General features: G+C 40.7%; 2 protein-coding genes across 5 annotated transcripts; one reads left to right on the top strand and one right to left on the bottom strand.

Moving 5' to 3' along the window:
- Positions 1 to 1,503: 1,503 nt before the first annotated feature.
- On the bottom strand, positions 1,504 to 8,858 carry CDC26 (cell division cycle 26). The gene is made up of 4 exons (XM_063082456.1): positions 8,680 to 8,858; positions 6,322 to 6,429; positions 5,733 to 5,845; positions 1,504 to 1,937 (listed from the first exon to the last, which is right to left on the bottom strand). Exons 3-4 carry the CDS (start codon positions 5,811 to 5,813, stop codon positions 1,761 to 1,763), a joined length of 258 nt encoding a protein of 85 aa, XP_062938526.1. The 5' UTR covers positions 5,814 to 5,845; positions 6,322 to 6,429; positions 8,680 to 8,858; the 3' UTR covers positions 1,504 to 1,760.
- Positions 8,859 to 8,956: 98 nt separating this feature from the next.
- PRPF4 (pre-mRNA splicing tri-snRNP complex factor PRPF4) lies at positions 8,957 to 26,161 on the top strand. 4 transcript variants are annotated; one of them, XM_063081963.1, is made up of 14 exons: positions 8,957 to 9,043; positions 10,189 to 10,366; positions 12,450 to 12,636; positions 15,659 to 15,746; positions 16,149 to 16,228; positions 17,017 to 17,110; positions 17,599 to 17,693; positions 19,132 to 19,190; positions 19,730 to 19,853; positions 21,421 to 21,510; positions 23,402 to 23,524; positions 23,636 to 23,743; positions 23,835 to 23,953; positions 24,481 to 26,161. In XM_063081963.1, the coding sequence occupies exons 1-14, from the start codon at positions 9,017 to 9,019 to the stop codon at positions 24,672 to 24,674; spliced, it is 1,566 nt and encodes a 521-aa protein (XP_062938033.1). In that variant the 5' UTR covers positions 8,957 to 9,016; the 3' UTR covers positions 24,675 to 26,161. The 4 variants fall into 4 exon arrangements, with proteins under 4 accessions (XP_062938033.1, XP_062938032.1, XP_062938031.1 ...); XM_063081962.1 differs by having other exon boundaries at positions 8,962 to 9,043; positions 10,186 to 10,366; XM_063081961.1 differs by having other exon boundaries at positions 8,970 to 9,091.
- The last annotated feature ends 925 nt before the right edge of the window (positions 26,162 to 27,086 follow it).

Below are 27,086 nucleotides of genomic sequence, written 5' to 3'. Positions count from 1 at the left end.
ATTATTTTTTGCAGCTGGCTGGTACAGGGATCCAACCCTGGACCTTGGTATTATCAGCACCACACTGTAACCAACTAAGCTAACTGGCCAGCCAACGGCAAGTATGTTTTTATTTACTGATTATTGTTTCTCCAGCTTTTAGGAGAATGAAAGATACACTCCTCTGAAGGTTACTATCATTTTACAAGCATTTGACCAACTTCCTCAGTTTGGATAATCCCAAAGTGAACAGTAGGACCTAAGAAATACAGAATCGATGAATGTGATTTCAGTTGTGCCAAAAAAGATTGACAGCTGCAATAAGCTCTCATCTACTGATCTAGTAATTGTCTTATTCTCTATAAATAAAATAGCATGAAAATTTCCTGACAGCTGACAACAGCAACCTCACTCTACCCGTGACATCCCTACTTTCTTAAACTCAGGTGTCGAAAACTAAGACAGCAATGTAGCAAGGAAGTTTAGGAGCATGGTTTCAGAAATTAGACTGTGTTCAAATCTCAGCTCTACCACTTAATAGCTGAGCATTAGTTTCACCTTTTGTAAAATTAGAATAAAGTAGCCTCATAGGAGTGGAAGATTAAATGAGGGAGTCTGAGTACTTGCTATCAACAGGGAAGGGGAAGACATTGAGGAGGCACAATGTTTTCATGGTTCTGTGCCTATTTATGCTGGGAAGTCAGAGTGACAAACGCTGAGGCAGTCTTGTTCCTCCCTTCTTTTTTTGCCCCTCCATAGGGCCTTTGCAGGCTTCAAGATAACTTGGTTTCTCTATCTTGGTTTTTTGGAGACAGATAACAGAATTGAAGGTCCTAGATAAAATTGGAAGAATAATGGTTTTGTAAGAATGTGAGGAGCAAGAAGGGAAACTATATATCCTCTTCTATCCCTGCCTCTCCCTCATTCTTATTATTTAGGCTTAAACTCCCTCAAGAAAGACTGGGTAAAATCCTGTTAAGGGGTCTCTTTAACTGATGATTCCAAAGGTTCTTACCACCACAGCTCATAGCTCCCTGAGGTTGAATTTAACAGTTAAAACAATAGAGCATGATTCAAAATTATCCTCCAAGCTACCTCTCAGATTGGTTCTTGATGATAAATACTCTTAGGCAAGTTGAGAAAGGAAAGAAAATTGGAATGATGGTAATAGTGTTAGAAGCATTTCCCTCTTGTTTCTCTCCACTGCCTGTCCTAAGTTGTACCCAAACTAATTACAAAGCCATTCTGTAAACAGATCTGGTACCTACAACTTGTTCACATTTACAAAAATCACTAGAATCTGACCTCCACAAGGGCAGGGATCTTTGTTGGTTATCACATGGTGGGCACTCAATAAATACTTGACTAAATGAGTTAAATGAAAATGGCAGGGATTAACTGGAAGTGTTCAGTGCTTAGGGTCTTTTAATAAAGATGGGAAGAATGATGTTACCTCTTGTAGCAATCACCTTTTAAAGTCTAGGGGTTAATGATGCTATTATACTTCATTAAGGATGTCTCACATTTTTCCAAAAATATATTTATTTTAAAAAACAAAAATCAGATAAGTTTTATACACTCAAATTTTCCAGAGACAAACCAGAGTTTGGATTCCAGCTTAGAGAGAAAGTTAAGCATCAGTAATCTCATGCAGAAGTATTCCTCTCTACAGGAGGTAAAATATTCTGCTTGACTGCAAGCATTCATTCTCTAAATCCGGTTTGTACTTCTGCCATCAATTTACTCCGTTCCAGGGATCTGGCATGCAAGATAATCCATCCCTAAAATTCAAAACTTCCAAATTGAGATGAGCGATTGTTGGGCTTTGGTTGGGGTTTATAACCAATTCGATCATTAATCATTTGTTCCCGGCTCTTGGGGTCACTGCTGAGCCCAATGGCTCCTTCTCCATCGCTGCTTCCTACGACTTCCACGTCTTCCTTCTGTTTCTTACGGGTCTAAAAGTATAAAAGTTTTAGGACTAAGGCAACATTCTTTCAGTTAGCATATGTTCACTTAGCACCTACCATGTCCTAGGCGTGGGGTAAAGGATAGAGTGAGGGTCTAAAGAACGATAAACTGAAATCCTAAGTTTAGCAATAATAAGGGTCACAATGGATACTGTGATAAAAGATAAAACCCCTAACCTCCAGGATGTCATGGTCCAATAGGGAAAAAAGCAAATCGGTAATTATAAGGTCATCACATCAGGGCCAATGACAGAGGGAAGCCCACACTGCCAAAAGAGATACAAAGAAGAGGTGAGGAGTTGGTGGTGGAAGTTCAAAGCAGGAAGCTGCAATTGGAAAAACACATAAAGAGTTAACAGACAAGTGGGAGCAAAGGGCATTTCAGCAAATGAATTATTCAAGAGAATAGATGGAAAAATAAAGTGATTGGTAAAACAATAACCACCAAAAATCTACAGCCTGACCGACCCCATGAGATTAAAAGTAACACTAGAAGGCTTTATGCTATCTTATAAAAAGGTCTGAATTTGGGGGCTTCGTTTTGTTTTCAGATAAAAGGTTTGGCTCTTAAGTCACAAGTGACTGCAGAATTCCCAAAGTATGTCTTTAGATTCATCATTTTCAAAAAGAGAATAACACTTATCCCATAACTACCACCACCTGACTGTAAAGATATTAGATGATGATAACTTTCTCTAAGAGAGTGAACAGATATTTTGTCTAGAGTTCCTACTAGAAAAATAACTCAGCTACTCTAATCATTGTAATTACCACCATTCTTCACCACTCACTGCTGAAATGTGAGCATTTAAATGCCAACACCAAAAAATAAAATAAAATAAAAATAAATGCCAACATCAAAGCATTACAGTGAGGGCCGGCCTGTGGCTCACTCGGGAGAGTGTGGTGCTGATAACACCAAGGCCACGGGTTCGGATCCCACATAGGGATGACCGGTTGCTCACTGGGTGAGCGTGGTGCTGACAACACCAAGTCAAGGGTTAAAATCCCCTTACCGGTCATCTTTTTTAAAAAAAAAAAAAAAAAAAAAAGCATTACAGTGAGTCAAATAAGGTATTACCTTTTATGTGACAAGTATAATGACCTTCCTGATTACTTTCTAGTTAGTGTACACTATCAGTTAGTGACATTAAAAAGTTCTACCCAAGCACTTTTGTGAAAACAAGTTCAAAAGGCAAAGGACTCTATCATTCTGAGAACAAACAAATGCAATGAAATAATTTAAAAGGCTTCCCACTGTAAACAACTGCTGAAGGTTTCAGAATCTAGAGTCATGGTAGTGTAATCAAACTAATTTCAGTAAAAATGAAATACCAGTTTTCTACTGGTTTCATTTTAGTTTAGGGAAAGACAGTCCCTCCTTCCTAAGTGGCTCTAAAACAGGCCAAACCACTAGATAATTGCCTTTACTGGAAAGACTAAATAGTGGGCTGACTCTGCAGAGACAAAGTTCAGTATAGCTAGCATTTTATGATACTCATTAGAACTGAAATTTAATCCATACTTAAAGCTCATTTTTAATAATACACTATCACTGTGAGTTTTTAAAAAGCAAAACATTATGCTTACAGAACAGTCAAGTCTCCTAGGATTAAGAAAGGGGAAAGGAAATCTAAGTTATAAGTCTTCACGTAAAGCACATACAGTCTTAATATGTTTGTGGATGCATGCAAGATATCCTCCATCACATGGTACAAAATACAAACGATATTCAACTTATGATGGTTTGACTTATGATTTCTCAACTTTATAATGGGTTTATTGGGACATAACCCCATCTGAAGTGGAGGAGCATCTGTATCTACTAGGACAGCAAATGAAAATAAACTTGCAGTGAGCCCTCTTTGGGGCCTGGCATTGCAGGGGACAGACACAGAGATGAATACACTAATTCCTGCCTTCAAGGAGCTTAACGCCCAGTGGGGGAAAACAGAAAAACAGACAAACGATTACAACAGAGAGTGACAGTACCTATGAGAGAGGTCAACACAGGGAAGGACGTTGAAGCTAACCCAGCTAGGGGTTGGAAGGAGCTAAGTCAAAAGATGAGTAGGAGTTAGCCTGGCGAAGAAAGGGAAAGGCACTTCAGGCAAAAGGAACACGGCCTACAGGCATTGAGATTAAAGCTAAAGATAACTGGCAGTGGAAGATGAAATGGAGGGATGAGCAAGGACCATGTTACAAAGGGCATCATATGCCATACTAAGGAATTTGGACTTTATTCTGAAGTTCACTGAAGAATTTAACTCTTATTAATGGACATCTAATACTGTGTGGTAAGGCCACACTTAAAAATACATACTGGGCCCCTACTATGTGCTAGATGCTGGGAACTCAGTGGTGAAGCAGACAGACTAATCAAAGTTCCTAATGTAAATGACTTTATAATAAACAAACCAATATATCATTGTAAGTTAAAATAAATGCTATGAAAAAATATATAGAGTTTTGTGAGAACCTAATGGGTTGGAGGCAGCATGGATAGGAGTGACACACCACTTCGATAGGGTAAAGAGAGGCCTCTCAGACTGAGAAGGCAACATTTAAAACAAGACTGGAAGAAAAGGGGAGCAGTCCAGGCAGAGGGAAATAATATGTGCAAAGGCTGGTTAGTGATAAGTAGTTTGGCATGTCAAAAAAATGAAAGAAAGCCAGTGTGGCTGGGGTATAGAGGGCAAGGCAAAGAGTGACATGAGGTGAAACTGGATGGGGCTGGAACATACAAAATCTTGTAGACCTGCATAAGGAATTCCGATTTTATTCTAAGTGCAGGAAAGCACTGAGGAATTTTAAAAGGGAATAACATGATCTAAAAAATTTTAAAGATCATTCTAGATACCTGATGGAGAATGGGCTGAAGAGACAAAAATGGAAGTACAAATACCATTTAGGATGCTATTAAAACTGCAGTAGAAGAGTTACTTGCAGTAGGGCAATAAAAGTGGAGGTGAAAAGGTACAGGTAGATTCTAGACATATTCCGGAAGTAGAATCAAAGGATTTACAGACAGATTGAATATAAAAGGTGAGGAGAAAGGAGGACTACAGAATGACTGCTAGGTTTCTGTCCTGAGCAACTGGATAGATACTGAGCTGGAAAACACTGGGGGTTCGTGAGGGGGATGCAGAGAGTGGAAATAACCGGTTTGAGGGGAAAATTGAGAGTGTTCTGTTTTCTTTTCAACACGTTAAGGGTAGCAAGCTGAATACTGGCCCCCAAAGCCACTGGGTCCTAATTCCTGGAACCTATAAATGGTCTTTGCAGATGTGATTAAACTAAGTATCTTGAGATGGGGGGATTATCCTGGACTATCCAGGTAAGCCTTATAAAAGAGAGGCAAAGGGAGATTTCACAGACAGAAGAGGAGAAAGCAATGGGACCGTGGAGGCAGAGATTGGAGTGGTGCAGCCCCAAGTCAAGGAATGTCAACAGCCACCAAAAGTTAGAAGAGCCAAGGAATGGATTTTCCCCTAGAGCCCCCAGGAGGAAGTGTAACCCTGCTAACATCTTGACTTCAGCCCAGTGATACTGATTTCAGACTTCTGGCCTGCAGAACTGTGAAAGAATAAATTTTTGTTGTCTTAAGCCACCAAGTTTGTGGTACTTTGTTATGGCAGCCATGGGAAACTAACAGATTAAGTTTGAGATGCCTGTAAAGCATCCAAATAGAGATTTCAAATAAATTGTTGGTTTAAGACTCTGGAGTCAAGAAGTTAGTTATTGTTTTAAATATTCCTAAGGGTTTGAAACTTGTACTCTTACCTCCAGGTCCTTTCGAATGCTCTCGAACTCTTCAATGTCATCAAGCTTTAGCTCCAGGCGTGTTGGTTTTCGACGCAGCATACTGAAATCAACATTAAGGGCCAGAGCCAGTGCTGTTAAAAATGGCAGAGGAGGAAAAACTGGAGGTGACAAATCTCAGCTACAAACATAAGATCAATTTTCAAGCATGCACACTAAAGTGAATGGTGCTACAAAAAACTCATTTCGATTTACACATAAACTTCTAAAGTCTTTATGTGTATAATTACTATATTTTTATTACATGATGAAGGTCCACAACCCTATAATTCAAAAAAAAATTTTCTGTGAGAACTTAAAATAGCAAACTTGCTGTAAGATAGAATTCTATGCAATAATCACGTTAATCTCATACTCCAATCACATTCAAAGAAATATTCTAGCCAAAAGAATAAAGTTAACTACCACATTTTAACTCAGTATAGTTAGAGGGAGAATGGACAAACCATTAAATTTAATCTACTCTACATGAGAACTGTCAGAGATTTGTGATCACTCCTGAATGCTAAAATCAGTCTGCTAAATCTCCTGAAAACTCCCTCTAACTCACCAATTCACAGGATTATCCTCAGGGTCAAAATAGGTCCTAAATGGATGTCATTCATTAAAGAAACACTTCTTGTGCTTCAGCTACAGAGTGAAAAGGTACAGTCACAATCTGTGGGGAAAACAGACAAGTAAAGAGAAAGCTGTGAAATAGCATAATAAGAACTCTGATGAGGGTAATGCAATGGCACCACACAGGCACCCAATCCAGTCTGGGCTGAGTGTGGGGTAGACAGGGATGTCAGGCAAGGCCTCCTGGAGGAAATGATGTCTTAGCTGACTTCTGAAGAGCAGGCAGAGAGAACAGTGCACAAAGAGGCTCCAGAGAACACTCCACAGTCTGAAAATCCAAGGCAATACTGTGTTAACAAAAAACATTTTTTTGAGAAAGCAAAACTCCCACAATTGAGTTTAACATTTGTTGATGGTATCATCTTCATATTCTCCACAGACAGCATCCAGTAGTGTATCTACAACAAGCAGTCAGTAAATGTTTGTTGAATAAAATGAGAGATCCAAAGACAGAAAGTGAAATAAACTTTTTTGAGCCCTGAACTAGGTTCTGCTATTCCTTTTGCTTTTGGGGGGTCCCGGGGGGAGGGTGTGGCTGGCCGGTACAGGGATCCAAACCCCTGACCTTGGTGTTATCAACTCTAACCATCTGAGCTAACCAGCCAGCCCTAGTCCCGTTCTTTACACTATTTTTTTTAAAACACAAAAACCCTGGGAAGCTGGCAAAATGATCCCTATTTTTTTTTTTCAAAGATGACCGGTAAGGGGATCTTAACCCTTGACTTGGTGTTGTCAGCACCACGCTCTCCCAAGTGAGCTAACTGGCATTCCCTATATAGGGATCCGAACCTGCGGCCTTCGTGTTATCAGCACCACACTCTACCAAGTGAGCCATGGGCCGGCCCCAAAATGATCCCTATTTTACAAAAGAAGTCAAAGCAAGTTGTTCAGTTTGGTTAATGATGATGTTCTATAAAAATTATACATAGGTCCATATGATGAGGATTAAATAAGAATTATGTAAGTAAAAGCTCTTTTAAAGTATGTAAAAAGGGCTGGCCCATGGCTCACTTGGGAGAGCGTGGTGCTGCCAACACCAAGTCAAGGGTTAAGATCCCCTTACCGGTCATCTTTTAAAAATAAATAAATAAATAAAGTATGTACATATATAAATCATTATTACATATTCGAGGGTACTTCAAAAAGTTCAAGGAAAGATTCCTATTATCTTTTAATTCTATTTTTCCACGAACTTTTTGAAGTACCCGCATATCTGTGATGAAACTGGGTGCTGTGAAGTATACAAAGGAAGAAACATTTCTTTTTCCCATGAAGCTTGAGACAGATACACGAGATATTATCAACACAAAACGCCGGCACATTAAATTTCAAATTGCTTTGTACTAAATCAGACACTATCTTCTACCAGACTCCAGTGTAGACAGGTAGAGGAAGAAAAGTTCCAAAGAGGGGAAGAAAGGAATACTTAAAAGGGGGAAAAACCGTTAGACATTTTCTTAACTTTTCTGCAAACTGAAAAGCTGATCAATAGAAATGAGTAATGGTTAAAAGTGCTGGTTCCGAAGGCGAAAGGGCAGAGGTTCTAATCTCACTAAGCCATTGATCTTGGACCATTAGCTTCATCTATCATCTCTCTCTAAAGCCTTAGTTTCCTCATTCGTGTTTATACTCTGTTGTCGTATGAATTGGAAGACATATGCAGAGTAAGCTCCTGGAACATAACTTGGCATTTTGTAAAGGCTCAATAAATAACACCTATTATTACTGTAATTGTTCTGCGGGGGTGTGGTGAGGGTTCGTCCTGCTCCGGAAACACCAATATTTTGAGAATCTCCCACCCCCCGCATGGGGAGTAAAAACCTCGTCTCGTTCTTTTCTGATGGTTCCAGCAACTAGAGGTGCATAGGGCAATGCAGAGGGTTGCTTAGGTACAGTTTACCTGACGCCTTCTCATTCATAATCTCTCAATCTGATACAAAGACCCGACTAGAGACAACAAAACAAAATTAACAAAATCAGGCCGTAGCTCCTCCGCCAGATCTTTCACTTTGGCGCCAGAAGGCTCTTGGAGCTTAATCTCTCACCGCTGCCCAAATTTACTGCAAATTCATCCAGCTCAGAGGGGAGCCCCTGGGAGGCCTTCCCCACCGCGAAGGAGAACAGCCCTCCTCCCCCAGCTACAGGAGACACTCCTGGATCCCGGGCGAGGGTTTCCGTGGCAACATGGCCCTCAGCTCCTGGACGACGTGAGGCCTCCCTTAGGCACCGGAGGGACGGCAGGCCCCGTAAGGCCTCGAGTTCAGCCCCGAGCCGCGCGACTCGCACCTACCTCGCTTCCAGCCCGCTCAGCCCCTTCCCCGGGACCTCGGCTCCCACCACGAAGCTACTACTAAGCCAACTGGACTACACTTCCCAGACTGCTCTGAGCCCCTGCCCGCAGAACCTCGTCTTCTGCGAGCTGTTCTTGGAGGCTCTACGTGTCATACTCCTCGATACAACCAGGACCTTCCCTACTACGACCCCCATCGTGCTCCGCGCCACCGGGCGGTGTCGGCTCTCGACCCACTTCCGGTAGGTGACGTAGTTCCGCTTTGCTGGGCGCGCGGTGGGCGGTCTGAAACGTAGATTACCGCTTTCGCTGGCGCTTCACGGCTCCGGTACCCAGCATGGCTTCCTCTCGAACCTCCTCCACGGTACAGAGCTCGGGATCTCAGCTCACTGCGGCAGGGAGCGCGGAGTGGGTAGGGGGGTCCCTGCGGGAAGGGGCCGTTAGGAAACGGGCTAAAGCGGCGGAGGGCTGAGGGGGAGGGCTGCGGGACTCAGTCGTGTCCCGGAGAGCCGAGCACCGTTTTCTTGATCCCTAAGCGCTTTCAAGTGCTGTAGCTCATTTTCACCTCTCTCACTGCAGCCCCGAGTGGCAAACACATCTCTGACCGGTCCAAAAACGGTACTCTAGAATGGTGAAGTGTCTTAGATTAGTCAAGATTTATGTCTTTTGTCAGATTTCAGAATTGTAATGACGCTTCCCTTACGTTAACTCCTAATCTACTGCCTCAGGTCAGAAGACGTTTGAAATGGACAGACCAGTAACGTTGTAACTTGTTCCTACTTAGCACCGCCTTGATTATTTCAGTTATCTTTGCTATTTCCCCAGGGATGAGCAGTTACCCTGGAAGTATCATAAAACCCAGAAGAGATTGCACTTCCAACAGAATGAAGTAAACATGTTCCAAAGCAAACTTTTTTTTTTTTTTTTGACCGGTAAGGGGATCGCAACCCTCGACACGGTGTGGTCTGCACCACACTCAGCCAGTGAGCGCACCGGCCATCCCTAGATAGGATCCGAACCCGACGCCTCGGTGCTACCAGCGCCGCACTCTCCTGAGTGAGCCACGGGGCCGGCCCCAAAGCAAACTTTTTTTTTTTTCTTTTTTGTGACCGGCCTCACCGCGCTCAGCCAGTGAGCGCACAGGCCATCCCTATATAGGATCCGAACCCGCGGCGGGAGAGCGCTGCTGCGCTCCCAGCGCCGCACTCTCCCGAGTGCGCCACGGAGTCGGCCCCCAAAGCAAACTTTTGATGGAAAAATCACCAAGAGAAATTCATTAGCTTTATCATCCTCTTCCTATCTGCCAAACTTAAGCGATTGAGGGACTGAAACACCCTCCTCCCACCCCCAGCGCACAAATCAGTGAGAAACATCTTAATTGGAATCCAACTTGTCCTTTCGTTTGGGAAGGAAATAGGATTGAAGTTCAGGATGAGTTGCATCCTTTGGGGAAACCCAGTAGATTACTAAAGTGAAACCTTAGATTAATCTAGGTCTTTGATTTAGCAGGCGACCAAAACTAAAGCACCTGATGACTTAGTTGCTCCTGTTGTGAAGAAACCACACATCTACTATGGAAGTTTGGAAGAGAAGGAGAGGGAGCGTCTGGCCAAAGGAGAGTCTGGGATTTTGGGAAAAGAAGGACTTAAAGCAGGAATCGAAGCAGGAAATATTAATATAACCTCGGGTAAGATGCGTGTTGAGATTCCATCTTCTCCTTTGATGCTCCAATTTTCTGTAAATAATAGCTTCCTAAATCAAAAAATTTCAGTTCTTAAACTTTAGTATATAAGGCTGTATTTTGCCTACCCCTCTTAGTATCATCCAGAGGCCATTTTTCTTACAACGTTTTATACAGTTTTTCTTCCTCGAATTATTAGTAATTTTACCAGAAGTTTACTCAGTGTACATTTGGATTCAAGTTGATTCCATTCGTCGTCTGGCGATCTAACAGAGTTCTGGCACTGATTTAGCACTAGAGTGGTTCATAATACTCTCCCTTTTTTAGTTTTCCGGTTATTTTTTACCCAAAATGAAGTCTTTTTTTATTATAAAAGTAATCGTTTTATTTTAAAAGATCAAACAACATATGAATATGTGAAGTAGGAAATTCTGTATTGCTTATTGATTAGGTATATATCTTTCTGATAATTTAAATACAGCTATAAAAATACGGTTGACCCTTTGTATTCATGGGTTCCACATCTGTGGATTCAACCATGGATCAAAAAATTTTTTTAAAAATTGTGTCTGTACTGAACAGGTACAGCCTTTTTATTCTTCTCATTATTCCCTAAACAGTATAACAACTATTTACATACCATTTACATTGTATTAGGCATTATAAGTAATTTAGAGATGATTTAAAGTATACCAGAAGATGTGCATAGGTTATATATGTAAATACTATGCCATTTTATATTGGGGACTTGAGCATCCTCGGATTTTGGTATCCAAGTGAAGTCCTGGAACCAATCCCCCACGAATACCTAGGGATGACTGTATATGATTTTTTTCCACAAATGAAACCATGATATATAAATTGTTTTATAACCTGCATTTTTCATTTTATGTACACTTGAGGATATCTTTCCATATCAGTAACAAGAGGTCCGCTACATTTTTAAAAATTATACGTGTTTGTCATGAGAAATTCAAACAGTACAGAAAGGAATAGAATAAAAAGACTGCAAAAAGGACTTCTGTCAAGTTTCTCATTGATCCTCTCACAGATTTTCTTTTCTGTACACATGCACTTCAGTGACTTTTTTAACCTTTTATGCTGTTTTTAAACATAACTGCATTGCCAGTGTACTTCTCATTTTTCATTTAAATGCTTGTGTTTGGTGTGGGTTTTAAAACTAGTTGCTAGATTTTCCAAAAAGCCTTATAGTCATAGAAATCTCATTTTCATGGTAATTATTTCCAGTTTACTAGTTAACGTTTGTAAGTGTCACTGTACTGGGACTGTTTTAGAGAATAGCTTTGGCGGCTGTTAAAATAACATTTCACTCCTGAGCCTGGGCAGTGCCCCCCCAACCACCACTCCCAGGGCCTCAGCCACACCCCCTTCTCCCCCCACACACCCACAACCAGCCCAGCAAAGACCACCCAGCAGCCTAAGGAAGTGACCCCGGGCTATCTCTAGCCGGGGCAGTGGGGGGCCTCGGGCCTTGGCCATGTCCCCCCTCAACACCTGCAACCAGCCCAGCAATGAGCAAGACACCACTGGAAGCCCCCTGGTCCCCCCTGCAGGGATGAAGGGGGTGCCACAGGCCTCAACCCCACCCCTCCTCCTTCCTCCTCCTCCCACCCTGTTTCCTTCCTCCTACACTTCTCCCCCTCCAACTGCTCCATAACAACATCATAGCATGTAAAATAAATAAATAAATAAGTAAACTTTAAAAAATAAATTCAATTTTATCTTCTGTATAGAAGGCCTAGTTAATTCATTTGCCAAAGGTGTTTTGTACTCTTACCTTCTGATCTCGTCTAAGTTATGTGTTTGTATTTGTACAGGTTTAAATTTGCCAAATGAAACAAGAGGTGGCTTGAACCTTTTCCTGCCTTTTAGAGCTGTGTCATTTAGGTTTATGTGTTTGGCATAATTTAAAAAACTGAAAACAGCAAACTGTACCTATAAAGTGTGTAATAGATTAGCAAATTACCTTTCCCTAGGAACATACACAGACTCCAGTTGTTAGAAATTATTTATTTCTCTCTATATGAGGATCTGGTGGTTATGCCGATATTACCTGTTCTTTTTACAGGAGAAGTGTTTGAAATTGAAGAACACATCAGTGAGCGACAGGCGGAAGTATTGGCTGAGTTTGAAAGAAGGAAGCGAGCCCGGCAAATCAATGTTTCCACCGATGACTCAGAGGTCAAGGCTTGCCTTAGAGCCTTGGGGGAACCTATCACACTTTTTGGAGAGGGCCCTGCGGAAAGAAGAGAAAGGTGCTTTTTCTAAATATTTACTCTTTATTAATCACAGGGCTCTAGTTCCAAATTTCACTATACCTTTTAGCTTGAAACTTTAATAGAATGTCTCAGTGTTAACAATATCTTATTAAGTTGTATTTATGTAGTTTAGCCCATAATCTGAGTCTTAGGTCAGCTTTTACTCGACTACTAATTTTTGTTTATGAACTATGAAGAGAGTGCTAACATGCTGTCTTCTCTCCCCTCCCGAATGTGAACTTTGAGTTGGAAAAACATTTGTTGTTTAGCTTGGAAAGTGTAGACATCAGATGCATTTTATGTCAGTGACATAAAACATAATAATAAAAAATATTTTTTTGATTTTATTGAAGAGACACAGTGTCCTCAGGTAATGCTCATCTTGTGATTTTTTAAGGTTGCAATGTTTCTTAGTGATGGGCTAGTCATATGCAATTATGAGGACACCCTTCTGTTCTCTATCCACTGTACCATTTCTTCCCTTCGTCATCAACTTCTTGCAAAGGTTGTTTATATTATTCTCTTAAGGTCCTTACCCCTCATTTACTCTTCAACCTATTGCAAACTGACTGACCCCTACCACATTGAAATTGCTCTTTGTTAAGGTCACCAACCCATCTTTACTAAGAATAGCCCTAGTACACTGCCAGCCACTCCCTCCTTGAAGCACTCTCTTTCCTTCACTTCCATGAGACCAAATCTTCCTGATTTTCCTCCTATCTCTCTAGCTAATTCTCACATTTGGAGCGGGGTGCAGCTGGCCAATACAGGGATCGAACCCCGGACCTTGGTATTTTCAACATTGTGCTCTAACCAATTGAGCTAACTGTCCAGCATCTTTTTTTTTTAAAGATGACTGGTAAGGGGATCTTAACCCTTGACTTGGTGTCGTCAGCACCATGCTCTCGCAAGTGAGCCATGGGCCACCACCCCCACCTTTTTTTTAATTCTCATTTCTTTATCAGGAAAATTCAGACAAATTCTCATTTACTTTCTATGCCTCTTTTTTCCCTGCCTGAACTTTAGGGGCTGCAGTTCTTTGCCCTTATTTTACACTCACCCTGAGTGATCAGATCCACTTTCATGACATCATTTACCATGTATATTCTGACGACCCCCTAATCTCTCTTTGTACCTGGGTATCCCACAGGTACTTCAAACTTGAAATATCTAATTGAACTCCGTGTCCCACCCGTCTCTTACTCTCCTTGCAAATGGCACTACCACTCACACAGTTCTCAGTTGAAACCTACCTCACTAGGGCGGAGCCCGTGGCGCACTCAGGAGAGTGCGGCGCTGGGAGCGCAGCGACGCGCTCTAGCCGCGGGTTCAGATCCTATATAGGAATGGCCGGTGCACTCACTGGCTGAGTACTGGTCATGAAAAAGACAAAAAAAAAAAAAAAAGAAAGAAAGAAACCTACCTCACTTTCTCTGTAATCCATCAGCAAAATCTAGTCTATTCGACTGGTGAAGTGTACCTCCAATCTGTCCTCTTTGCTATGTCTGCATTGATTTCACGTCTAGACTGTTGTGATAGCCCCACACATGTTGTGTTAATTGCTTGCTTAACATCCTTCAGCGTCTTCTTGTACTTGGGGTAAAAACTCCTAATCATGGTCTGTAAGGTCTTCAACCTTAAATTGTGCCACTCTTCCCCAATTTATTAGACTAGCCACCTCGATCCTCCTGGAATACTCTAGTTCTTTTTCTGCTTTTTCACTTCATTTTTCTCTTTTCATTCTTCTCTCTTGCCTTTAAGAGACTTTTTATTTTGTTTCAGCATAAATGCCACTAATTGAAAGAAGGCTTTCTTAACACCTGACCCCTTGCAAAGAAAGCCTTTCTGTTATTCTCTATCATAGTATGTTATTTATCTTCTCCACCAGCAAAGCCTGTCTTGTTCATTATTATGTCCCTTAGATGAATGCCTTGAGTCCCTACTGCTACTATCTTAATTCAAGTTCTCTGTTATGACTCAGAGGACTCCTACAACAATCTGACTCCCCTGCCTTTATTCTTCCCTTTTTAATACATTCTCTGTACTTTTCTAGGGATCTTTCTCCAATGTAAACCCTCCTTAGTATGGCAGTAGCAGCTCTTTGTGAGCTGGCCTCTACGACTTTCCAGCCTTATCCTTTTATTTTTTTATTTTTTTATTTTTTAAAAGATGACCGACTGGTAAGGGGATCTTAACCCTTGGCTTGGTGTTGTCAGCACCACGCTCAGCCAGTGAGCAAACCGGCCATCCCTATATAGGATCCGAACCCACGGCTTTGGTGTTATCAGCACCACACTCTCCCAAGTGAGCCACAGGCTGGCCCTTCCAGCCTTATCCTTTACCAGTCTTCTTTTTGTACTTTATGCTCCAACCGTACTAAATTATTTATGATGTTTTTCTTACTTCCAGGGCTTTACATTTATTTAACCCTCTGCCTTGACTGTCATTTTCCCATTCTTAACCATTTGACCTGACAAATTGAGGACTCAATTTAGATAACACCTTTTCTATGAAGCCTTCCCTGATCCTCCCTTTAAGCCTAGGTTAGGTGCACCTTCTATATTATTTCTCTTTAGCACTCTGTTTACTATTGCCATAATACTTAATATAATGTACTGTAGTTTTCTGTTACTTTCTCTCTTCCTCCCCAGGACTGTGCTACTTGAAATCAATAACTATCTTTTAGTCGTTGTTGTATACTTAGCACCAAACTCAGTATCCAGCACATTGAGGCATTGAGTGAAGGTTGGCTGACTTAACAGACGAAGTGGTAGCAATACTGGGGCTAGTTGACTCCAAAGAGAGTAGGGTAGTTGCTTATAGTTGTATTTAGGGAATCTTCAAATGAAGATTGAGTGAAAGAAATCCCACTGGAAGTTTAGACGTGCCTACTTGACTCTTAAAGGAGGCTGGTAGGGGTTGGGATTGTGAGAAAGTAGTGGAGGCTTGCTCCCTTCTTAGATGTACTTCTTCACAATCTTATCTCAACAGTGTTTAAATTCCGATCTTTCTATTACAGGTTAAGAAATATCCTCTCAGTGGTCGGTACTGATGCCTTAAAAAAGACCAAAAAAGATGATGAGAAATCTAAGAAGTCCAAAGAAGAGGTAAAATATGTCTTTGGCTTCACAGTGTAAACATGAAGGAAGTGAGGGGATGGTTCTCATATTTTCTGCTTTCAATAGTTTACCTTGCTAGGATGAGGAGAGACAGTGTCTTTGAAGGCTCTACCACTCAGGAATAGTTGTTGGCGATAGTGCATGGGTCTTGTGTAGGTATGAAGGGAGCTAAGTGAATTTTCCATTTAGGAAAGAACCAGAGCATTCTTGGTGTAACTTAACAAGGAACCAGAAACCATCTCATAAGACATCATAGAAAGAAATACAGTAGAAAGCACATATGCCTGACTTCATCCTATTACTGAACCTAATTCACCTTTTTTCTGGGGAACTATGGAAGGGGTAGGAATGCTTCAGATTTAACATTTCTGCTCTTAATTTGCCGTTCAGTATCAGCAAACCTGGTATCATGAAGGACCAAACAGCCTGAAGGTGGCTAGACTATGGATTGCTAATTATTCACTGCCCAGGTAAGGAGATCCTCTAAAAGAAGAAAGACACGTATTTTTTACTTTTTTTCTATCAGGGACTGAGCATCTGTTTTATAATGACTGTGGTTGTTAAATGAAAATGAGTGGTAGGCCAAGGATGAGCTGTAGAGGCCGCACCACCCGCCTCCAGGGCTGGACTGAGGCCTGAGCGCGCCGCTACAGAGCCGGCCGCGCCAAATAATGTCTCTATGAGACTCGAGAACTTTCATTTTTTTCCAGGCGGGTTCAGATATGGGGTGGATTTTGGTTTTGTTTCCCCCCCACACTTTTTTTTAATTGGTGTTTTGTCTTTGCTTCTCCATCAACCCTCACTCTTGGTTCTCATCTTTCTTCATCAACATCTTTTCCTTGCTCCATCTCCTTCTCTCCCAGGATCCATTAGCTAGCCTCCAACCTGGGGCAGGGGTGTGGAGGAGAAGCCCCAGGCCTGAGATTCCATCTGTTCTCCTTCCTGTAGCTCAGAGGGGGGGCAGAAGAAGGGGGGGTGGCATCTCCAGCCCCCCCAGCACTGAGGAAGAACGGGGCTCTCTTCCCATTCTGTCTCCCCCTTTCTCCCCTGCCCCCGGGACTGGGCCACTTCTGGATGGGGCGGGGCAGCAGGTTCCAGCTGGGCTCACACTGAGAATGTAAGAACTAAAAACAAAATTTCTATTAAATTAAGTTTTGTGTCTCAAAAAAAAAAAAGAAAATGAGTGGTAGAGGTACGTGTGCGGACCCTTGTTTATGACCTGTTTGCTCATGGTAATAATGTTGTTTCTGTGTCACAGGGCAATGAAACGCTTAGAAGAGGCCCGTCTCCATAAAGAGATTCCTGAGACAACTAGGACTTCCCAGATGCAAGAGCTACACAAATCTCTCCGGGTAAGATGCTCCCTGCAATTGTTCAGTGTCTTGAAGGTTCTTAATATTAGATTTTCTCCTTTGGCCGACCTGTGAGAAGGTAAAGGGAGCTATAATTCCTCCTTGCTTGAAGTGTTGCGATATGGGAGGAGCCATCAGTTAAGGTGGCAGCAGCCTACTACGCATTGTGTTCAGCAGAGGCCTGTGGTTGTAGTCTTTAATTCACCCTCTGAATATGTCAAAGCTGTGCTTTAAATCATTCTGTGGTTTTGTTTATATTTAGCTGATACAGAAGCTAGTGATACTAACTGTAGAAAACAGCATAGTAGAACTCCAGATAAGCCCAGACTCCATCATTCAATAGTACAAGTGTCTCCTAACAACAAAAAAAGTATTAAAGAATCTTGGGGTGGGTTAAAATTGAAAAGTTACTTTTGGAAAAGCAAAGGAACTCTTGGATTAGCCTATTAATGGATCACCATTGTCTTTTTTTTTTTTTTTTTTTTAAGTCTTTGAATAATTTCTGCAGTCAGATTGGGGATGATCGGCCTATCTCCTACTGTCACTTTAGTCCTAATTCCAAAATGCTGGCCACAGCTTGTTGGTAAGTTCCATTTTACAATGATGTTTTTTCCTAAATGGGGGACAGGTTCTGAAAAAAAAAATCAACATTTGTCTTAGAAGTCTTTTTTATTTTTTTGGTGGCTGGCCACTACAGAGGTCCAAATCTTTGATTTTGGTGTTATCAGCACCATGCTCTACCCCAAGTGAGCTAATGGGCCAGCTCTGATTTCCTCTGCATCTCATAATCACATTGAACTACAGATACTAGTGTCCTCCAGCTGTATTATACTGTGTAGGCTTTGTTCTCTTACTGTTCACCAGAGACCCCAGAGATTTATGACCTGTAGTAGTCTGTCTTGTTCTTTTTTTTTTTAAAGATGACCGGTAAGGGGATCTTAACCCTTAACTTGGTGTTGTCAGCACGACACTCTCCGAAGTGAGCCAACCGGCCATCCCTATATAGGGATCCGAACCCGTGGCCCTCGTGTTATCAGTACCACACTCTCCCAAGTGAGCCACAGGCCGCCCCTGTGTCATGTTCTTGACACTACTATTTTGGAGCAGGTCATAGAGTGAGTTTATAGACGAAGTAGTATCCACACCTCAATATGGCTTTTCTTTTTTAGTTATGTGGCCTAGCTAAGATACTTAATGCTTATAAGCTTCACTGTCCTTATCTGTAAAGTGGGGTGAGAGAGTGTTTGTAAAGCATTTTGTCTTGAATAGTGCCTGGTATGTGTGTGGACTCAGTAAATGTTAATTATTGGTTTTGTCTTTGTTTTCTACTTACCAACACATATGCAGAAAATTAGAATATAATACTTTGTTTCATTTTATTTTGGTTTTGGTTTTTTGTGGGACATGGCTATCTAGTGAGAGAGGAAACTCACAGTGAATGCATAGGAACTGATTGACTAGGCCTGTGGTTCAGCAGAAAGCCAAGGAACTATACAAATCACTCCACTTCTCCAAGCCTCAGTTACCTTCACTATAAAGTAGAATGGTAATTCCTGCTTTATCTACCTCACAAGTCTGTTATAAAATCATGAGATAATACATATAAAAGTAATTTGTTGGACATTTTCCAAAATAAAAAGTCTTTTTCAAAATTTAAGTACTCTGTAAGTGGCAAAATGCTATTCATATTTAAGGAGATGGCATCATTATTAATGCTGTTATTATTATTAGATAGTTTAATTTGTCCTTCCTTCCTTCACAAATTGATCCAAAAATTAAGGAGAATGGCAACTTGTGCCATGTTAAGTATAGACCAGTTAGAGGCCTCTGGTTGCATGCAACCTGGATGTAGCTTTTTCTTCTATGACCCTTCAAATTATAAGCCTTTTATTTTCCATTTTTTGTCAGCCACTGTAAAGTGTTTTTGGGGTGAGAAGAGAAAGTCCTTTAGTAATATTACCAAGGTACCTTTTCCTTCCCAGACCAACCCTGGCTGAGATGCTTTCCTTTGTATTTGATAGGAGTGGGCTTTGCAAGCTCTGGTCTGTTCCTGATTGCAACCTCCTTCACACTCTTCGAGGTAAGTCAGAGTCTTGTTTAAATCCTAGTTGTTTTCCCAGTATGAACTCTGTTAAGCAGTAAAACTGTGCCTGACACTCAGAACCAATACACACAACATTAATTCTTTAATGTTAACTTCAATTAATTTAACCTGGTTTGGTTTTCTCTGGCTGCAAGTCTGGAATATAATGACTTCATACACATCCACATTTCCCTCATGTTCAGTCAACTCCGGCATTTTATAATCTCTAAACTAAAGAACAAAGTTTTTTCGTTTTCCTTGTTTAATGTAATTTAAATATTAGTTTAAATTAAAATAGTTCATTTTTTCGATAATCGAATAGTCACTTTAATACTCTGTATGTCCACATATTCCCTAGTATATATGAGGGGGTCTTCAAAAAGCTTATGGAAAGATTTATATCATCTTTTAATTCTATTTTTCCATGAACTTTTTGAAGCACCCTTGTACTTATCTGTATTATTCATCAGTCTGTATTTGCACATAGTTTGTAAAGGGTGAGAACCCGTTAACTTTTATCTTTTATACTCCTTTAGGCCATAACACAAATGTAGGAGCAATTGTATTCCACCCCAAATCCACTGTCTCCTTGGACCAAAAAGATGTCAACCTGGCTTCTTGTGCTGCTGATGGTTCTGTGAAGCTTTGGAGCCTTGACAGGTAAATACTATTGTTCTGCAGTTCTTATTGCCATCACTAAAGTAGGTAGTTGATTGGTTGGCCCTGAGGACCTCAGGGCTAAAAATCTGACACTCAACCCCAGAGATCTCTGAGAGTCAATGTAATTTAGTGTGAAAATATAATGGAAGATTAATTTCTTAGACCCTTTCTCACCAGAGGAGTTGTGCCAAGTTTTTCTTACCTATTAACTTTGAACCTTGATTTTTGCATCTGGCATAGTGGCCCCTGTTACCCAGCTCTAGTTATTCTGGAAAGATCCAACCTATCTCCTACTGATAGGTTAATGTTGGAGAAATGCACTGTGGTAGATTGACTTAAGATAATATTTTTGGCATCCCATTGGTTCTTAGCAAACAGACACAGGGGAGAGGAAAATGAGGTTCTATCTAGCAGTATTGCCAAGGAGGTGACTTCTCCTCCCAACAGTGTCATCCTTTGCCTGGAATATATTTTCCAGCTCCAGCTGATTTTATTTTAATCTTTGTGACTTGTTTTCCCAAAAAGTTTTGGGTTTTTTGTGTTTTTTTTTTTTTGTCTTTTTCGTGACCGGCACTCAGCCAGTGAGTGCACCGGCTATTCCCATATAGGATCCGAACCCGCGGCGGGAGCGTTGCCATGCTCCCAGCGCCGCACTCTCCCGAGTGCGCCACGGGCTCGGCCTTCCCCCCAAAATTTTGGAAGCACCTTGTTGGCTAAAAGACATCTGAATTCACTTGCTTAGTTTTCTTTCTTTCTTTTGGAGAATATATGAAGGTTTTCATTTCAGAATTTTTAAAGAACTGATTAGTGTTTCCACTCTTTGCTAGACAGGGTCTCATTTATGCGCACTGTATGCAAGTTTTAATTGGCTTTGGTAATACTTAGCAATATTTATTCCCTTAGGACATTGGTTAGTTCTGTGTATGTACATTGACAAAGTTCCCTTTTTAATTGCCCTCTTTAGGGTTTAGGTTTATTTCCTTTCTCTGGTTTCAGATCTTTTTTCTGTGGTTGCTGGGTAGCAGAATTTAATGGCTACAAAGAAGAGACTAAGCCTCTATTTAAGAGTTCTTTTTTCCATTCAGATCCTTGAACAGGCTAAAATTTGAGACAGATTTATCTGTAAATCCACTTGTACCCAAACTGTTTGATTTCCATATCTTTACATCTCTACCAAAATGTGTTTTCTTTTTAAAATCTGAGCATTATTCTGGTGCAGAGTGACTATTTTGCTTATCAGGCAAAATTGTCTTTTATTCTTCTCTAATTCTAAATGGTATAGCATTAAGAGTTTATTAACACAATGAAATGAAGTAGAAAAACAATGTTTATTGAAGTGCTATGGGTAGTCTTGTGCTTGTGGGCACATGAAATAGTCCCAAATCTTTTAACACCTTGGGAAGTGGCTTAAATTATTGTTAGCCCTAAAGTTTTAACAAATTACAAGTGTAGTCACAATTTAGCTCCTCAAATTATACAGAATGGGTATATCTGCACAACAGTTAATAAATTCAGTGAATATTTATATGACTATTAAATAGTTTAAATATGTTTGGTTCCTTTTCAGTGATGAACCTGTGGCAGATATTGAAGGCCATACAGTGCGTGTGGCTCGGGTAATGTGGCATCCATCAGGACGTTTCCTAGGCACCACCTGGTAAGCCATCCTTTTCTTTTTCTCTCTGTACAAGCCTGTGGCATCTTGTTAACCTTTTATGGCTATCTGCCAGGTAAATTTTTAAAGTATAGATCTTCAAGTTGGATTTTCTTGGGCCGTAGTGATTCGGAATCAGAAGAGAGTGTTTAATATAGTTAGGGCTGAGTGTATTTGCCTTCTAAATTGGAGTTAATCTGAAATTTTAAAATCACTAATTGCCAAAAAAGTAGAATTTTCACTCTTTCTTCTCTTTCTTATAGTTTGTCTGCCAACAAATTGGTCTCCCTTTCTGGTTCTATAATTCAGTGAGACCAGAATCTGTTAAGGAACTTTTTCATTGGAGTATAATTTACATACAGTGTAAGGGATTTATTTAAAGTGTACAATTTCGATGAGTCTCGACAAATACCACCCATGTGACCCACACACACCCCCGTTAATATAAAGAACACTTTCATCACCCCAGAAAGTTCCCTCATGCCTCTTCCCAGTCAACTAGCCCTTCCAAAGCAACCACTAAGCTGATTTCTGTCACCATAAATTAATTTTCTGTATTCACACTGTATGAATTCATCTGTGTCTGGCTTCTTTCACTCAGTGTAACATTTTTGTTTGTTTTTGTTTGGCTGTTTGCAGCTGGCTGGTAAGGGGATCAGCGAAACATTTTTAAGATTCATTCTTGTTGCTGCTTTTGTCAGTAGTTCCTTTTTTTTTTTTTTTTTTTTTTAAAAAAGATGACCGGTAAGGGGATCTTAACCCTTGACTTGGTGTTGTCAGCACCACGCTCAGCCAGTGAGCGAACCGGCCATCCATATATGGGATCCGAACCCGGGGCCTTGGTGTTATCAGCACCGCACTCTCCCGAGTGAGCCACGGGCCGGCCCGAGTAGTTCCTTTTTATTGCTGAGGAGTAGTCTGTTGTATAACTGTGCCACAGTTAATTTATCCTGCTGATGGACACTTGGGCCGTTCCTAGGTTTTGCTAGTCAGAATAAGCTGCTATAAATATTCTTATATAAGGCTTTTTGCGGACATGTATTTTTCTTTCCTTTCTCTTGAACAAATACCTAAGGGTACAGTACATAGGATAGATACATATTTAACTCTTTTAAAACTTCCATGCACTTTCCCAAAGTGGTTATACTATTTACATTCCCACAGTTCTTGTTTCTTCACGTCCTTGCCAACATTTGGTGTTGTCAGTCTTAGTATTTTGTGCAGTCTAGCCAGTGCATAGTGTTATCTCATGGTTTTAATTCTTATTACCCTGACAACTATTGGCGTTGAGTACTTTATCATATTTATTGACTATTTGCATATCCTCTTTTGTGCAATGTTTAGGTCTTTGTGCATTTTTTTAATTGTTTGTCTTTTTTTGTCTTTATTTGTATAAAAGCAGCTTTCCCTTCCTTATTGAAATTGCTTTGGCACCCTTCTTGAAAGTCATTTGACCATGTATTTGTGGGTCTAGTTCTGTATTCTCTATTGTATTCCATTGATCTGTTTGTCTATGATTGATTTTTTTATCCCCAACATCCAATTTAGGGCCCAGTAAATGTATTAATTAAATGCTCGATTAATGAAAGGACATAACAATTGAATGGGGGAAGAAAGAAGGCAACAGAATCTTTGCTAAGCCATTCTTAGGGAATTCTGTTCTTAAAATAGCCTCAGGAGATTTACAGCAAGTACCTCGTTTCCCTTAGGTGCTAAGACACAGATATGCTTAGTTGTTGAGGCTTTGTTTATGCCAGAAAGGAATTTCTTATTAATGTGGTTGTATGGATAGTTTCAGAATCATAGTTTAAGCTACAGTTATTTATAGTACCTTGTACATTGTAGAAACTGAAGAAATATCTGCTGGTTGATAGTTAATGTGATTTTATTTTAGCTATGACCGTTCATGGCGCTTATGGGATTTGGAAGCTCAAGAGGAGATTCTGCATCAGGAAGGCCACAGCATGGGTGTGTATGACATTGCCTTCCATCAAGATGGCTCTTTGGCTGGCACTGGGTAAGGCTTCTTCCACATAGCCAGGGGCAACTCAGTAGTCTCACCTGCTATGTATGCCTGCTTTCATAGAGAACTGGATTCAAAGTATTCACTTACACATTATTTTATCAGGGGACTGGATGCATTTGGTCGAGTTTGGGACCTACGCACAGGACGTTGTATCATGTTCCTAGAAGGCCACCTGAAGGAAATCTATGGAATAAATTTCTCTCCCAATGGGTAAAATAAACTCATTGAGTGGTGGGTGGAGAGGGTTCCTGGTCAGCAAGTATTCTTTGTTTCTAACTTTGCTATTACATCTGATCCACAGATACCACATTGCAACTGGCAGTGGCGACAACACCTGCAAAGTGTGGGATCTCCGGCAGCGGCGTTGCATCTACACCATCCCTGCCCATCAGAACTTAGTGACTGGTGTCAAGTTTGAGCGTGAGCTTTCCTCTTGTTTTAGGCCTAAACACCAAGTAGACAGGGATTGTGCTTTCATGGAATACAGGCCAGGCTTTAGCTTAAGTTAGAAGTAGAAAGGGAGAGAATTTGACCTCTGTTAATGGACCAAATTATAATTTCCTTCCCTTTGCCGTACTCTTAGAGCTGTGGCAAAGCATGCTTCTTGTTGCTAGGTAGTAAGGAAGACTTCTGTTAATGCTTTGCTTCATTTTTTTCCTCCATGGACATTCTAAGCATTGAATCCTTAATATTATTTCAAACAGATTGTCTATCAGGGAAAGAGCCAAAAAACTTTAATAATGTTATTTGCTCCCCTAAATCTGCCTGGGTTTTCCCCTTTTCCTAGAGGCCCAGTAGGATTATAGAATCAGTGTTGGGTTTTTCTTAATGTAGAAATACCCTCTTTTTTGAAATAGTATGTCTTTGCAGATTTTTGTGCTTTTGTTTTCTTATGCTCTTTTGAATACTTGAATTCCTCAAGCAACTCCCCTTCTTTTCTATTGTAGCTATCCATGGGGACTTCTTGCTCACTGGTGCCTATGATAACACAGCCAAGATATGGACCCACCCAGGCTGGTCTCCACTGAAGACTCTGGCTGGCCACGAAGGCAAAGTGATGGGCCTAGACATTTCTTCCGATGGGCAGCTCATAGCCACTTGCTCATATGACAGGACCTTTAAGCTCTGGATGGCCGAATAGGCAAGACCACAGAAAAAGGACTCAAACCACAGGCTCTCCCTTAGGAGCCATTTTCCTCAAAAGAAAAGAATTGATGTGTTTTGTTCTATCATGTTTTCTGCCAATTACTATGTATAGACAGACCCTCAATAAAATTGGATTTCCATGACAGCCCACACTCCAGGCAGGCAGCCGGCACAGTCCCTAGGTGATGGTGAACTCCTTTCACAGTTGAAATTTTAATTCTCATCTTCAGGCCCTGCCACGAACAGCGTAGACATCGTTTTTATTAACCTTGGTTTGAACGCCCTGTAGCCTCCCTCACAACACTCAGGATTCTGACTGACTCCATTTTTAATTCCTGAAACTTGACTTTCCATAACATGGTACATGCTTCAGGACTACATGTGACCCAGAGAGCAAGGTGGCTGGACTATACTCTGGAAACCCTTGAGTAGAGGCACAACTCACTGTGCATTGGTTAAATGGTGCCTGACAGCGAGCACCTTTACTCTCCCTTGAGAATGGGAGGTGAGACAGCAGACCACAGCTATCCTGATCGTTATGTATGTGGTGAAGATTTTACCTCTTCCTGTTGCATTCACTTGGAATGCTAATTGCATCAGGAAGCTCAGAACTGAATATTTGCCTTGTCAGAAAATGTCTTCCAATTTACTTCAAAATTTGGCATCCTTCATGTTACCCTAAAGCAAGGCCATTGTGTCAGGATTCAAAGAAATTTTTAGAAAGCAAACGTCTCTATTATACAGCCTCCTTTGTGTTGGTTAGTTAAAGGATGTACTTCATGTATTAAAGGCTACTTTATGTCGAAGTAACTGGGAAAAGGTTCTTAATGGGTATTTCTAAACATAAACCTTTTCTTTATTACACACTTGCTAAGAGTAAAAACTATCCTTTAAAGAATATTTCCTTTTTTATTTATTTAAGAATTATTTTCTATAGTTAAGCATTTTCTGAATCCCAGTCATTGGTCCATAGAGGTCCCTTTTATAGGTTTGGGATATAACATTATCCCAAAAATGGATTACTCCAATTTCTGTCTCCTTAATAAGCACGCTGTTAAATTTTTTTAAAAATATTCCCAAGGTCAAGGATTTGTATCTCTGTACTGGCCAGCTGCAAAAAAATAAATAAGTGCTCTTTGCGTTGTGGACCAGACTACCAATGAGCTGTATCTGGGCTCTGTAATTCTTATTTATCAGTCATGCAGCAATTCCTTCACCTCTTTCCACCCGAAATATACAGCCTCTGAACTCTGAAGTTGCATAGTAAATTAACTCAAAGATATAGGAATTTGGAAGAGGAAAGGATTGCGTGTAGAAAATTAAAGCAGGATTTATACGGTGACCTCCCCTTTTCATTTGCTGTTCCAGAGAGGTTGAGAATGGGTTTGTCTGCTTCTGTTCTGCCAACTATGAATGTGTGATTCATAGCTATACTGTCTTAAATGTGAGTCCAATTATAACTAAGTAGTTGCAATTCCTATGTAATTGTTAAGCTTCTGAATTCTCAGGTCTACCACTGTTGTTTAAATATCAATGAGTTCTATTTCCTACCTAGTTTGCCATGAAAAATTATTTTTTCATTGTGCAAAATAATGAAAAACATTAGTGTATTAGCATATAATCTGGATATAGTGTACTAACAAAAGGTTTTCAGTTTCTCAGGTTTAAATTTTACTGTTAGTTCCCTTAGACTTGTCTTTTTGTTTCTGTTTTATGGCGGTGGTTGTAAGACGTAGCAGGTTTTAGCATCCCTGACCTCTGAGCATAAATGCCCCCTAGGAGTATGGGACTGCCCCAAAGTTAGAACTACTGAAAGTAAAAATAGAAGATAGCGTAATGTTAAGTGTATTTTTTCCTATCCCAAAACCTCAAAGTTAGTCTTTTCTTATCTGGATGGTGTATCAAGCACTCCAAGAATATGAGATCTATTTTGACTGAAATGTCTCTGCCACTTAGTAGCTGGCTGACGTTGAACAAGGTAGCTGAACTCACAGACCCTCAGTTTCTTATATAAAATGGAGATGAAGCTCACTTAACTTGGATCAGTAGGTCCTAGTGCAGAGGCAAGTTTTACTTCATGGGCTTCCCCCAGCTCCTCTCCTGTCTCCTGTCCCTCTTAGCTCAGAGAACATGCTGAGATCATTTCCTAACTTACCTGCCACAAAGTTAAAGAGCAAAGATGTGTAAGGAAATAAAATCAGTAGGGAGTCCCAGCTGCGGTGTAATTATCTTTGATGGTGCAAACAGAGGTAGGTGCTAGTACCCTGGTGGGATATGTAGGCAACTTTCCAATTTTGTGATGGGAGAATTTTTTCCTTCATATCAGAGCTTAAAGCTAAGCATGAAATATAAGTCCTGGCTATTTTGGAATATCTTGTACAGTAAGACCCCTATGGGGAATTTATAG

The sequence above is a fragment of the Cynocephalus volans genome, chromosome 17 (assembly GCF_027409185.1).
Source record: "Cynocephalus volans isolate mCynVol1 chromosome 17, mCynVol1.pri, whole genome shotgun sequence".
NCBI lineage: Eukaryota > Metazoa > Chordata > Mammalia > Dermoptera > Cynocephalidae > Cynocephalus > Cynocephalus volans.
This window is presented reverse-complemented; position numbering and strand designations above follow the sequence as displayed.